Source organism: Lutra lutra, chromosome 2 (assembly GCF_902655055.1).
Source record: "Lutra lutra chromosome 2, mLutLut1.2, whole genome shotgun sequence".
Lineage (NCBI taxonomy): Eukaryota > Metazoa > Chordata > Mammalia > Carnivora > Mustelidae > Lutra > Lutra lutra.
Window position 1 is genome coordinate 69,355,803 of NC_062279.1, and position 14,029 is coordinate 69,369,831.

Below are 14,029 nucleotides of genomic sequence, written 5' to 3' on the forward strand. Positions count from 1 at the left end.
TCCTCGCTGCTCCTTCCCCACCACCTCCTTTGTAACGCTAGTGCTGCATATTCATTGTAGAAAATTAGAAACGGAAAATAAGCAAAAAGAGAAAATAGAAAAAAATCACAGCACTCAACCCGAAATTTTGAAGGACATGTTGACCAACTCACGGCCCCCTGACCCCCCACTCCCGCCAAAGGAATGTCTTTAGCAGTAGCTAAAGGCAGAGCGATTGTTACTTGAGATCACTCAATTGTTTCTCTGAATCCCAGCTCCAGCTGCACTGTGGGCGGAGGGCCTAATGCCTCCCTGTCACTGCTTCTGTACCATAGGGCTGGGGATGGGGGACATGGAGCAGTCCAAGTCGTGGTCAATTCCAGGTGTGTGTAGCTGGAGAGCAGCCCCAAAGTGGGGAGGGTGGGTGGAAAATATGGAGAATGGAATGGGGCTGAGGCGGAAACCAGGCGATGAGCCAATAGATTGGAGAATGCAAATCTCAAATTCCCTTGTCTGCTTTATTGCCTCTGATTTTAACTGTTTATTCTCTCAGTAGAAAGCAAACTAAAGGTAAATATCACTGGACTTTGTCATTCTTCAGGAAAAAGCCTGCATTTTGGTTAATGTTTCCAAAAGTACCTTTATCTTTATCCTGCTTATCTTTCTGCCTCTTAAGTCCTGTGTTGCAGAATCTCTGAAAGGGCACTGTGTGAAGCCTGGGGTTCAAATAGATTGGGGAGACCTTAGCTTCAGTTAAGGAAAGTTGTTGTTGTTGTTTTAACCCCGGAACCTTTAAAATCTGCCAGTGTGCCCTGTAAGTCTCCAAGACAGGAGATAACAGGCAGCACTTCCACAAAGCTTTCCTAAGCAGAGAACTTTTTCCATGGCACATCCTGGGAAACAAAGGCTCCTTGGACCCTCCTTGGTCAGCCGCTGCTCTTGTGTTAATACTGCATCTTGTAAAGGCCACGATGGGACATGTAACTTGTCCACTCACAGCCCGGAGGCCCTTCTCCCTTCACTGGCCATATGTGCCACATGAGTGCATTAGTTGTAGACCTGCCTGCTGAAGAGGGATGGAGGAACTGGGCAAGGACCTGGGCAGGTGCAGGAGTGGGAGCCTCCCAGGTCTGCTGCTCCGGTTCTGCCACTTAACTTGAACTTTAGGCAGGTCTCTCAGCTTCTCTGAGCTCCAGTTTCCATGTCCATAAAATGAGAATAGAAGAAATACCTGTCTCACGGAGCTGATGAAGTTCTAGAACATAGGTGAGGTCCGGTGGGGTGAGGTCTGGAGCCGATGACCAAGAAAGAATTCTTGAGACATCTTTGGTGCAAAATGGTGGTTTATTAAAGCACGGGGGCAAGACTCGTGGGCAGGAAGAGCTGCTGCCCCGGGGTTGTGAGGGGAGGCAGGTTTTGTACCATGGGGGTGGGGGAAGGAAAAGGGAGGTTTCAGTAGAACTTTCATATGCTAAAGAGGACCTACAAGATACCAGATACCGGAGGCCTTGCCTTTGCCAAGGTCATTTTGCTCTTTTTAGCAAGCTCTTTAGTTGGGAGATTCCTAAAGAATGTCACATGTCCTACCCAGGAGTGGGGGTGGGGGAAGGTTGCAGGGTGTCAGCCTTTTGCTTTGTCCTCAGCCAGCCTTCTGTTCTCGCAGAGCCGGCATGAGTTTCAAGCTTAACGCCTGGTATGCTGTAGGAGTTAAATAAATGAGAACTATTGGTTTGCTGAGGCAATGAAGGTCCTTAGATTTTCCCTACTTCCTTTTCTTCTAATTTTTTTTTTTTTACCCTTCCTGCTCCCCACTGATCTCCTGCATTGAGAACAAGCTCAGTGGGTCTCCTGCTCAATCCTTTCCTCCACCTCCTCCCCTGACCTCCTCCCCCAGCCAAGTGATCCCAGCCTGTTTGTCCAGGCAGTATGCCAAGTGGAAAAGGACAAAGATCTGGGTCTGAATTCTAATTCTCCTTAACAGCTGGGCAAGTAGCTTACCTTTTCTGAATCCAGTGCTCAGTTACTGGTAGCTGTTATTTTCCTATTGCTGTTCATTTTAATCTCCATCATCACCACCGGTGATTCTCACCTGACGTACCTCTTCGGGTGTTTCCCTCCACCATATTGATTTTGAATCCCCAGCTCCCACCAGAGAAGGGGGTGTACGCTTTTCCCTCCTGTCCCTTGCGAATTCACCGGTGACTCACTGGCACGGGTGGAAAGGTGTTTAAATGTTTAAACATCCGTCAAGACCTTAGAAGAGTGGCTGGCATACGGTACTGCGTCCGAGCTTATTCATGAAGTAAAGATGCTGTCTTAATTTGCTAGGGCTGTCGTAACAAAACTCCATAGACTAGGTGACTTAAACAAAGGAAATTTATTTTCTCACAATTCTGGAGACTGGAAGTCCAAGATCAAGGTGGTGCCAGAGTTGGTTTCCTATGAGGCGTTTCTCCTGGTCTTCTAGGTGGCGGTCTTTTTGCTGCTTTGTCCTTACAGGGTTGTCCCTCTGTGTATGCAGAACTCCTGGTGTTTTTTTCTCTTCTGGTGAGAGATTAGGGCCTCACTGTAATGGCCTTATTTTAACTTAATCACATCTTTTAAGACCTTCTTTCCAAATGCAGTTACATTCTGAGGTACTGGAGGTTGGGACATGAGTTTTGGGGGTTTGGCCCAGATCTAAGGGCAGAAAGGAAAGCAGGTCTTTCAGGCCTGTTTCTCCTTAACTTTATGTTTTAATCCAGAGCTAGCCAAAAGACACCACTCACGGTGCAATAAATTGGCTCAAAAAGCGTTTCTAGAGCACCTGGTGCCCTCTGCGCACTATGCCAGGTGATGAGAATCTAGAGATGGAAGAAACGAGATCTCACTCAAGGAGTTTACAGTCTGGGTGATAGATGCATGACTGCTTGACTAAATGTGGTGTCGCTCCAGTCTCTCCATCAGATGAGCAGGAGGTGAGAGAATTCACCTGAGGCAGAACAAGGGAGATAGAAGTTTTTGGAGTAGTGGGCAGAACAGCAGAGGAGAGACTGAGGCAGTGGGTGGGATTCGTTTTTAAAGAGGAAAGCTGAGGAGGTACAGGGATGTATGAATTCTTCCTTTTTGGGGGAGCCAGGCCGAGTTGTAAGTAGCCCATTGGTCAATTAGGGCCTCCAGGTGTTTTGAGGCTATTTTGAAGTGGGTCGTCTGAGGGGCGTGTCTGTATTCAACAGGTGCTCACTGGGGCCCTTTCTGCCTTCCACCGCTCAAGCCTGTTGCCTAAAGGCAGCCTCTACCCTTAATACCATGGGCTAGGGGGTGGAAAGCTAGGAAAAGGAGAAAGAATTTAAAGAAGGACACAAGCAAAGAGGAGGAGTTATCCGGGTTGACAGATGAAAGTAGCACTCCAAGTCGAAGGACCAGAGCAAGGAGGAAAGGCTTGGTGAAGAGGAGTGAACTTGAGCGAGGTTTCTGAGCAACACATCCTGTGAGAAGATGCAGGGGCGCAAAGGCGCCATGGAACGTGGGGAAGGCACTGACTGGAGATGAGGCTGGACAAGTCGGTGTCGGTGCCCACTGCTCCCTGAACACCCTCTGGGCTTCCATACCAGGCACCTGATCTCTGAATTCTTTCCCCAATTTTATCTTTTCCCCAAGTTCCACCCTCTTGTTTGGAGTCTGCTGTGATGATTACTCTTCATGCATGGGCCTCATTTCCCAATAAGATTACAAATTGCTTGAGGTCAAAGATGATGTCCAACAATACCCCAAAGAATTCTTGGCATAAGTACTCTATTTGTTTGAATAGGATCCAGTTGTGACCTTCCACGTGATTTAACTTCCCTCTCACCACTGTCAGGCCTCAGTGTTGTCCAAGAACACACAGACCAGACAACCTGGCGCTAAGCCCAAGGCTAGTCATTCACATGTATCCCCATGTCTGGAACTGTGCTACGCAATGTCAGGCAAACAGTGCTGGCCTTCTAAGAACTTGTCTTCTTGACGTCTGTACTGTAGGCTACTGCAGGTAGAGTTTATATTAATAATTAGAAGACTTTCAACTTTTTTTTTTTTTTTTACAATTGTAACTATTATTTTTTTAAAAAGATTTTATTCATTTATTTGCCGGAGAGAGAGTATGCACAAGCAAGGGGAGCGGCTGGCAGAGAGAAACAGAGTCCTCATTGAGCAAGGATCGTGACCTGACCCAAAGGCAGACACTTAACTGACTGAGCCTCCCAGGCATCCCTATAATTTTGTTTTCGAACTTTAAGTTTCTCTGTACAATTCAGCTTTTAGGTGCATAACAATAGAACATGCACAGTTTGGGGGACGCCTGGGTTGGCCTGGTCGGTTAAGCATACAGCCTAGGACTCTTTGGCTAGGTTAAGATCTCTGGGTCAAGGGATGGAGCCCTGCTTTGGGTTCCACACTCAGCTGGGAGTCTGCCTCTCTCCCTCTGCTCTTCCCCCCAGTTACGGTCTCTCTCTTTCTCAAAGAAATAAATCTTCAAAAAAAAAAAAAAAAGATAAAATACACCTTTAAAATGTTATTTAAAAAACAAAAACAAAAAAACACACACAGTTTGACCAGTCCCTCTGTGCTGTGTTGAAGCCTGCCACATGTAACCCAAAATTCACTGAAATTCAGCTCTACACCTGCAGGGTAACCACGGTTCTACTGTTCCCTCAATTGGTCTCACACATACTCAAGGCACTCAATTTGTGCTTCAGGATGTATAGTCTTCATAATACACGTATGAGGGTTCATTCAACAACCATAAATAATGTGCTGATTCTGTGTACTCAGAGTGAATCCTCACTTTCTGGGTGATGGAAGGGATTTTTCAGGGCTGAATCTGACTCCCATTTTCACCCTCCTCACCAATTATCCAGCCCCCAAGTTAGATGGAATTCTGCTGTTGAGCACTTACTATTGCCAGATACTTGGCTGGGTCACGGTACAAAGAGGGATGAGATTCTGACTGTGACTTAGAGGAGGCGACCGTCCAAAGGAGACAGTTGTGTACAGAAATGTACCTTCAGCTTCAATCAAGACACAGATGCTGGAGTGGCAAGGAGTCCCGGGAGGTCCCCAGAGATAGCCTCTAAGCCTAAGCTGGCTCTGAAAGGGAGTGTCAGATGTAAGGGAAGAAAGGGTGCTTCAGATGAAGGGAGAGAGGGTGCAAAGGCAGGAAGGTGAGAAACTGAGCGGTTCAAGGACCATAAACGATGCCATCCTCTTGGAGCCTCAAATGAAATAGAAGCAGAGAGAAGGTTGTGTTTTCCTTGATAAGGAGCTTGAACTTTGGTCTCAGTCTCTGGGGAGGGCCAGGGAGATGGTTTCTGTAAGCCGCAGTGATGCTTATGCTCACTGGAGTTTGAGACCCATAGCTGGGTCTCTGGGGAGGCCCTGAACTGGGTGATGTAGTGTGGTGGCTTACTTAAGTTGTTTATTTCCAGAGAGCCTGGAGGCATTCTAGGTCATGTAAAGTCTCCCCCAGGAAGCAGTAGTCTGCTTGAGCTAATACAAGTGCCAGGGTTCAGAGTGTTTTAGTGCAGTGGAGAGGAAATGGCCAATTTATAAAGGCTCAGGAAGGAGCGCCTGGGGGCTCAGATCCTTCCTTAAGTGACTGCCTTCAGCTCTTGTCATGATCCTGGGTCATGATCCTGGAGTGTCAGGATGGAGTCCTGCAGCAGACTCCCTGCTCAGCAGGGAGTCTGGTTCTCCCTCTGACCTTTTCCCCCACCCACTGTGCTCTCTCTCATTGTCTCTCTCTCAAGTAAACAAAATCTTAAAAATAAATAAATAAGCCAACAAATAAATACACGCATGCTCAGGACAGAGAGGGCAAGGCTCCGGGACCAGACTGAATTCTTGGTGTGTGACTTGTGTGCTGTAGGGACGTGAGCGGGTAGAGTGAGTGGCAGTTAAGGCTGTGCACTCTGAAGCCGGCTGTCCTGGGTCCCAGCCCCAGCACTGCCACTTCCTCATCTGTGCGGTCCTGGCTAAGTTTCTTCTCTCAGTGCCTCAGTGTCCTCCATAAAATGGGTAGGAGAAGAACCACCCGCCTCCTAGGGGCTTCGCATAACGACTGGTACTGAATGACCCGCAGTCCACTTTAGAGAGGCAAAGGGAGGTAATACTAATTGACATTTTATTTGTAGCTGTTGTATAGAAGTAAGAGTTAACCTAAGTCTTGAAGAGCAGTCAAGAACTGAAAAGACTGACTCCCTCATTTAAATCCCAGCCTGCTATTTATTAGCTATATGATTTAGGGGAAATTATGTAACCTTCTGTGCCTTAGTTCCTTTATCTATAAAATAGGGATGGTATTAAGGTGTACTTGATCTGGAAAGGATTAAAATAACATATGTAAAATGTATTCAAAGAGTACAGGTGCATAGTAAGGACTCAGTAAATGTTGGCTTTTGTTGTTACTATTATCCTCATCAACCCAGGTAAGGATAGTCAGGAAAGGGGCGGATTTCAGTTTTGATCAACCAGGCTGAAGTGTACCCTAGGCACTTTAGAGCGTAGGTTTGGAGCTCAGCAAAGAAACCAGGGCTAGAGATCCATTTGGGAGTGAAACGTATAAGGAAGTTACTTTAAATCATGAGCTTCAGTGTGGTTCAGGAGGGATGGATGGGGAGCGGAAGAGAAGGAAGGACTAAGCATTCTCTGAGCCAGGCTTTGTGCAGTCCATTTCTGTGTGGTGTCTTACTAAAAATCTTACTTTAAATCTTTGGTAGGGAAGACACCCTTCCAGCTCCTAATGCCCCCACAGCAGAGAATACCTACCACAACATAAGAGGCACATGCTTCTGTGCACACCACCTCCTAACTCTGAGCTCCGTGATTTCATGTTAGCAAGCCGGACATTAACCTTGAGGGGAGCATTTACACTACAGAAGTGGGCGAGAGCTACAAGTCAGAGCTCTCTTCCCATGGTTCCCGCCCCTCAAGAGCCAGATTACCACAACATATAATTATCCCTCCTCCTGAAGAAATGGGGGCTCCAAAAGCTTTAGGGCAGGACCCAAGACACCTGGGCCTCTGATGCCCCTGCCTTTCTTTCTTTCTTTCTTTCTTTCTTTCTTTCTTTCTTTCTTTATAAGATTTTATTTGACAGAGAGAGAGAGATCACAAGTAGGCAGAAAGGCAGTCAGAGAGAGTGGGGGAAGCAGTCTCCCTGCTCAGCAGGGAGCCCGATGAGGGGCTCCATCCCAGGACCCTGAGATCATGACCTGTGCTGAAGGCAGAGGCTTAACCCACTGAGCCACCCAGGTGCCCCAATCCCTGCCTTTTTAATCGTATGACGATTCCTCTTCATCTTTTTTTTTTTTTTTAAAGATTTTATTTATTTTTTTGACAGAGAGAGATCACAAGTAGAGAGAGAGGCAGGCGGAGAGAGAGGAGGGAGCAGGCTCCCCGCAGAGAGCCCGATGCGGGACTCGAGCCCAGGACCCCGAGATCATGACCTGAGCCGAAGGCAGCGGCTTAACCCACTGAGCCACCCAGGCGCCCCAGATTCCTCTTCATCTTAAATGTCTTTTAACTACCATGGTTTTCCAAAGTTGAGAGATTTGATACCTCCCACACCTGAAAACTGAATTATATGCCCACTGTGAATGAGTTACTGTGCTAACTCTGATACTGTGCTGGAAAACAATCCTGAATGAGTTTAGGGAGGTAGCTTAGAGCATCTGTTGATGAGACACCGGGATTATTTTCCCCTGCACTGTTAGAGTTTGCTGACTAGAAGCGGTGAGCTGGTTTTGTCAGCTACTAAAGAAAATCATTAAACAGAAGGGAAGCCAGAAGATGTGGGAGGGAGTGGAAGAATCACAGCTGAATTGTTTCAAATTATGTAATTCATACACCATACCTTAATGTGTCAGTGAGAAGAATGGAATGAAACACTCCTTTGTACTCTTTGTATTCTAGTGGGCTTTCTTATAATGTAAGAGGGATGTCCTGAGTGCTAGGCGCTGTGCTGGGGTATGGGATGCAGCAGCAAACAGGACAGATGTTGCCCCTGCCCTCGGAGAACTAACGTTTAGAGAGAGACAGTTAAACAGTTAAAATGCCATGTGCTAGGGGATGGAGTTCCTAAGGGTCTTAGAGCGAAAGCATGAGCCATATGAGCCCAGAGGTAATCAGGAACCTGGTATTCTAAAGTCTAATTAGAACCTGGTATGCTAAAGTCTACTTAGAAAAAAGCAGGGGCGCTAGGGCACCTGGGGTGCTCAGTCCATTGAGCAGCTGATGCTTGGCTTTAGCTCAGATTGTGATCTCAGGGTCCTGAGATCAAGCCCTGCATAGGAGTTCTTGCTCAGCAGGGAGTCTCCTTAAGTTTGTTTGTCCCTTTCCCTCTGCCCCTTCCCCCCCACCTGGCTCTTTCTGTCTCTCTGTCACTCTCTCTAAAATAATAAGTCTTTAAAAAGGCAAACGGGGGAGAGTCCTGACTGGCCCAGTCAGTAAAACATACAAGTCTTGATCTTGATCTTGGGGTCATGAGTTCAAGCCCCATGTTGGGTGTAGAGATCAATTAAAAAAAAAAAAAAAAAAGAAAAGAAAAGATGTGTATAAGAGCGGGAGACCTGAGTTTTATTCTTTTCTCTGTCTTTACTACCTTTGTGATGTGTCTAGCTTCATTTTCTCATCTATAAAATGGAACAGTAATTTTTGTCCTGCTAACTCTTGGGGTTGTTCCAGGAAGTGCATTAGAGAATATACTATGAAAATGCTGTAAATATTACTAAACATTTTGTTTTTCCATGATGTAACGTGGGGTGTAATTTACTCCGTTGCTAATAATTCGTCCGTGCACTCACTCATTCGACAAATATTTGCTAAGCACCTACTTGTTTGAAGAACCTGTGTTAGACCCTGTTTTTTGCTTGAGTTCATCCTCTTGCATTATCCCATTCAGAGTATCTAGATTTGTTTAGTGTTAATTCTCCTATTAAGTTGGAGTCGGGGTGGGAGGAAATTCGCAGTTCTTGATCCTTATTTCAGTCCAGGGGCTTTCCTTGAGTGATTTTCCAGGGGGCATGGGTGGAGGTGGCCTGGAGGAGCACAGATGAGAAGCCGTTGGCTTAAATATTCATTTCATGCTTCATGGGCTAGTTTAACATCTGGGAAAAACCAGTTTAATTATCTTACAGAATTGTTGCCAAATTGTTTATAATTACTTTTAAGACTGGTGTTACTCATTTTACTAGCCAAAACATAACCACCAAATGAAATCTTGTACATCAACGTAGTCAGGAAAAGAGTTTATAAATACTATGTGTGTTTATGTTACATTTATATTCATTACAAAAGAACTAGTTTTCGTTATGTAGAATAGTTTGGAGGGGGGATTTTCTGAACAGAATATACTAAAAATCTTGAAGAGTAAAGCATGATCCCAAATTATTTCTAACTTCTGGAATTTATTTTATTTTGGTCCCAACATACTTTATAAACAGCTGGATTGTGGGCATTTCAGCATGATAATATGCTGTATTTCCACATTATTACACACCCTCAATATTTTTGAAGCTTAATCAACTGCTAGTGAAGATAGCATTAGCTATCCCTCAAGAATATGCTCGTAGTTTTGTTTGATCTTCAGGAATAACACTGTGATGCTGCTATGCTTAAAAACTTAAGTAGATTTTTTAGAAAAATGATCAATACTTTCTGACAAGATGAAAGATACCCTTAAGAATCAGAAGGTATTATCAGTCATGCCAGCCCCAGCTGTTTGAATACTAAGTCACGTGGCTTAAAAAGATTTTTATTTTTATTATTTTTTTTAAAAGGATAAGAGCCTCTTTTTTTTTTTTTAAAGATTTTATTTATTTATTTGACAGAGAGAGATCACAAGTAGACAGAGAGGCAGGCAGAGAGAGAGAGAGAGGGAAGCAGGCTCCCTGCTGAGCAGAGAGCCCGATACGGGACTCGATCCCAGGACTCTGAGATCATGACCTGAGCCGAAGGCAGCGGCTTAACCCACTGAGCCACCCAGGCGCCCTTAAAAAGATTTTTAAAAATAAATATAAAATTGAAATGGCAGTGTCTGCTCTATCTAGCTTTTTCAAAAATATATAGTCAAGGGGTGTTTAGGTGGCTCAGTTGGGTGAGTGTCTGCTATTGGCTCAGGTCATGATCTTAGGGTCCTGGGATGGAGCCCCAGGTTGGGCTCCCTGCTTCTCCCTCTCCCTCTCCCCCTCCCCTCTGCTTGCGCCATCTCCCCCTCTCTCTCAAATAATTAGATAAAATCTTTAAAAATACACACACACACACACCTGGACTAATAGATGTTCTTCCGACCCTGTGATTTTATTTACTTGTGGGGCAGCAGACTCAAGCTCTAGTTAACTTGAGACCGAGAATAAGAGCTGGGCCAGCACGTGGGCCTGGAGCTTCGTAGAGGCTGTAGAGTCTTTCCAGCAGCGTGGTCTTTGGCAACAAGTTTCCGTTGCTCTCACGACCCGGTATTGGTAGGCACTGAGCATCTCCGTTCATTTCACACTGGGCAGAGCCTTCCTTCTCCTTGTTCCAGACGGTATTGACGAGGAGCCCAAAGAAATGTCTTCCCAAGTTTCGCCTGCACTCAGAAATGTATGTTCATTTCTGCAAAGATGAAAGTGTTAGTATTTTTTGCCCATGTACATTCTCTCCTTCAGCATTTGCAGAAGGAAAATGAAATCTTTTTGACTAAGGCACCCCTTAGCTTCTGCTAAAGCTCTAGTCTCCCATGGTTTTTCCCTTCCTTTCAAACATGAACCTGCTGCCTGCAGAACCTTCTCTGAGTAGAATAGGCTTGGTCCTGAGCAGGTCAGACAAACGGTTAGATAAAAGAGGGCAACAGGCAGGTTTCTGTCCCTGCCTGGGCCAAAAGGACAGCACCAGAGTCCATCTACCCTGTTCAGGTGTTTCTTATTCCCCTCCCCATTTTCAGTATTTCTTTCCTCTCCCAGTGTGTCCTCCAAGCCATGGGTGCCCTTCCCATTTTACATAAGGAAGGACCTAGAACAGCCTGGGGTTTCTTTATGGAGGCACTTCTTTTGTTTATGTTCCAATCTGAGCTGTAGGACCTTGCTTTTTTATTGTGTTTCTTTACTTGGTCCTTAGTTCTTCCTCTTGCTCATAACCTCTTGCTCATAAAAACATTTGTTTTTTATCAAATATTCCTGACAAATTAAGTCTCATTCTTGAGAAACTCTTGACCTTGCCCCCAATACCTTTTAAAAAGTATGTATATGGGGCATCTGGGTGGCTTAGTCGTTAGGTGTCCGTCTTCTGGCGCTCAGGTCATGATCCCAGGGTCATGGGATTGAGTCCCAGGGCAAGGAGCCTGCTTCTCCTGCCTGCCACTCCCCCTGCTTGTGCACGCCCGCTCTCTCTCTCTCTCTGTCTCTCTGAAAAATAAATAAAATCTTTAAATATATATAAACTGAATTCAGACATCAGCAGGAATGCCCAGGAGCTAATAAATGCCATGTTGGCACATGCCTCCCTTAAGAGTTAAACACCCCCTCCCCTGCCACCAACAGACAGCAACATGTCATTTTAAGAGAGCGTTAGCTGTTATCATAAACGTGCTTACTGTAGGGATTCTCCGAAGGTCAAGTATAAAAGATCATCTCTTCTGATACGTTTGATATCAAATAGAACTCATTCTTCCACAACGTGGAAGATGTTCTTTTGAGAATCTGGATCTCAAACTTTTCTTTTGTGTTAGTAAGAGTGGATGAGACATAGAGGTGGTGAGTAAACTTGGCAGACTCCTGGATTTCGGTAAAACAGCAAACTGCCCTGTGGATCGGGTTGAAGCCAGTAACCAAAGCATTCACCGGACTGATCCAAGCTGCAGACTAAGAAGTGTAGCTGCAGCTTTTCCCCAGACCTCCTTTGTTTGCCTTTAAATTTCCTTGCCTCTCCTCCTTCAGGGAGGCAGATTGGAGGCTTGTCCTCCCCGTCCCCTCCAATGCTGCCTCTAGAGTAAGCCCTTTCCTTGTGGCTTACCCCATGTCTTGGAGTCTGTCTTTGCTGTACATCAGGCAGATGAACTTGGGTTCCGTTACATGGTGAGGACCAGGTGATCCAGTAAGATGTTTCTGCCCTGCAGTTCTGCTGTCAGGTTTATCCCGAGCTGAATTCCACTGGCAGTGTCACTTCCTAAGCCCACAGATCTGTTTCAGAAGAGTCTAACCATTTCTGAGCAGTGCGTAAGCCCGTGTCTGACGCCAGCCACCATCTGCGTGCCTACGGCACCGCGTTCATGCCTAGAGCCAAAAGATCACATTGCTCTTTGGAGTAGGATAAAAAATGAAATGATAGGGTGAAATGAAATGATAAAAAGTGCCCGCCCGAAAAGCTGAGATGTAGCTTTGTCTAATTGTGAAAATCGAAACCTCCTTCCTGGTCCTTTCTGAGCAAAGTTCAGTCTGTTTCTGTCCCTTAATAGTTACACGGTCCTATTGAAATAAGTTACAAATACTTGTTTTGAAACAAAAAGAGACATCTGTTAACCCACAGACGCCCTCGCTTTTTCTTCCTCCTGCCTCATCTCTCATTGAAAAGCCTAGTATGGATGAGCGTATTATTGGATTAATTAACTTTCCTTCCCCTTTTGTATTTATTTAATCCAGAAAGCGCTATGAGATACTGAGTCTTTGAAAATAATGCGTAAGTTAATCATTACATGACCATCAGCCTGCTAGTTTTGTAACATCTGAGGCCCTGTGGTTTGTTAAATGTACTGAAAGCTGCTTCTTAGAAGCTTCTTCAAGTCAGGTTTCTTCCAGAAGCTGCTGAGTGAGAGGGTGGGGTTTCAGCAAAACTCTAAAATAAGACCCTCTACTGTTGCGTATCATCGATTGTAGTTTTAGGTTTTTTATTGTTTGTGAAATCTTACATATATTTTAATATGATTATTAATATAATATTAAAATACTATGTAGTTACAGCTTAAGACAAGATTGCATTTGCCTAAAAAAAGTGATTTTTACAAAAACTTCATTGGTCTGGAAGAGATGTTTAGGAGCCTATGCATTAGGTCATGGTGGGAGAGGTGCTTTTTTTTTCAAGTATAATTTTAAAAAATACATTCTCAGGTTCCCTATGGAAGCCTGGCTAATTCTCTTGAAGAAATGGGAAGATCTAATTCTCTGTTGCTTAATCTCTGTGGTTTTATAATTTGTTTCTAGGTACCAAAGGAAGAAATAAAGGAGAATTTACAAATCTCCAAGGGGTGGCTGCGTCTACAAGTGGAAAGATACTAATTGCAGATAGCAACAACCAATGTGTACAGGTATGGCCCCTCATTATATACCTTTCTGTGCATATTCCTTCTTAAGACTTCAGATCTACAGTACAAAGAAAGAAAGAGAAGCCTACAATTGTGGAGAGGCTTTTCTTCAAATGGGATTTGCTTGTCCTGGCCTGTAGTACATATGACGGGCGTGTTCTTGACTGTTCCTCCCTCACTCATTTCTGTGCAAGTTCACATTCCAAGGAATGTCATCTGTTTTGCAGATATTTTCCAATGATGGCCAGTTCAAAAGTCGGTTTGGCATACGAGGGCGCTCTCCTGGGCAGCTGCAGCGGCCCACAGGAGTGGCTGTGCATCCCAGCGGGGACATAATCATCGCAGACTATGATAATAAGTGGGTTAGCATTTTCTCTTCTGACGGCAAGTTTAAGGTAAGATTAAGCTGCCAGGTGGCTGCTAAACAGTAGAGAGAAGAAATAGGAACTATAAAGATGAACTTCGACAAGTTCTCATATACAAAGACCTGTTCACATTGTTCCATCTAACCTTTATGGAGAGGAATAGTGATATTGTCATAAATCTTATATATAGGAAATAGCGGCTTCATTTTGTCAAGCTGTTAGGTTGCTCAGTCACTTTCTTTTTACGTATGATCATATTTACCTAAATGCAATGAAGAATAGCTGTTAGAAAAGGGTATCGTAGGGGCCACTGATACCTCCCCACTTAACCCACAGATTGGCATGTATGAAGTTGCCTTCTACTGTCTCAGGCCTGTGATAGAGGATGATATGGGAG

The 14,029-nt window shown here is 44.8% G+C and overlaps 1 protein-coding gene across 7 annotated transcripts in view; it reads left to right on the forward strand.

The window, feature by feature from the left end:
* The window catches only part of TRIM2 (tripartite motif containing 2), a 118,799-nt gene that overhangs the window by 85,634 nt on the left and 19,136 nt on the right, over nt 1-14,029 (forward strand). For all 7 annotated transcript variants that reach the window (XM_047717680.1, XM_047717683.1, XM_047717679.1 and 4 more), the window contains exons 7-8: nt 13,167-13,270; nt 13,495-13,662. In XM_047717680.1, coding sequence (XP_047573636.1) covers nt 13,167-13,270; nt 13,495-13,662 — 272 coding nt within the window. The remainder of the gene's footprint in view (nt 1-13,166; nt 13,271-13,494; nt 13,663-14,029) is intronic.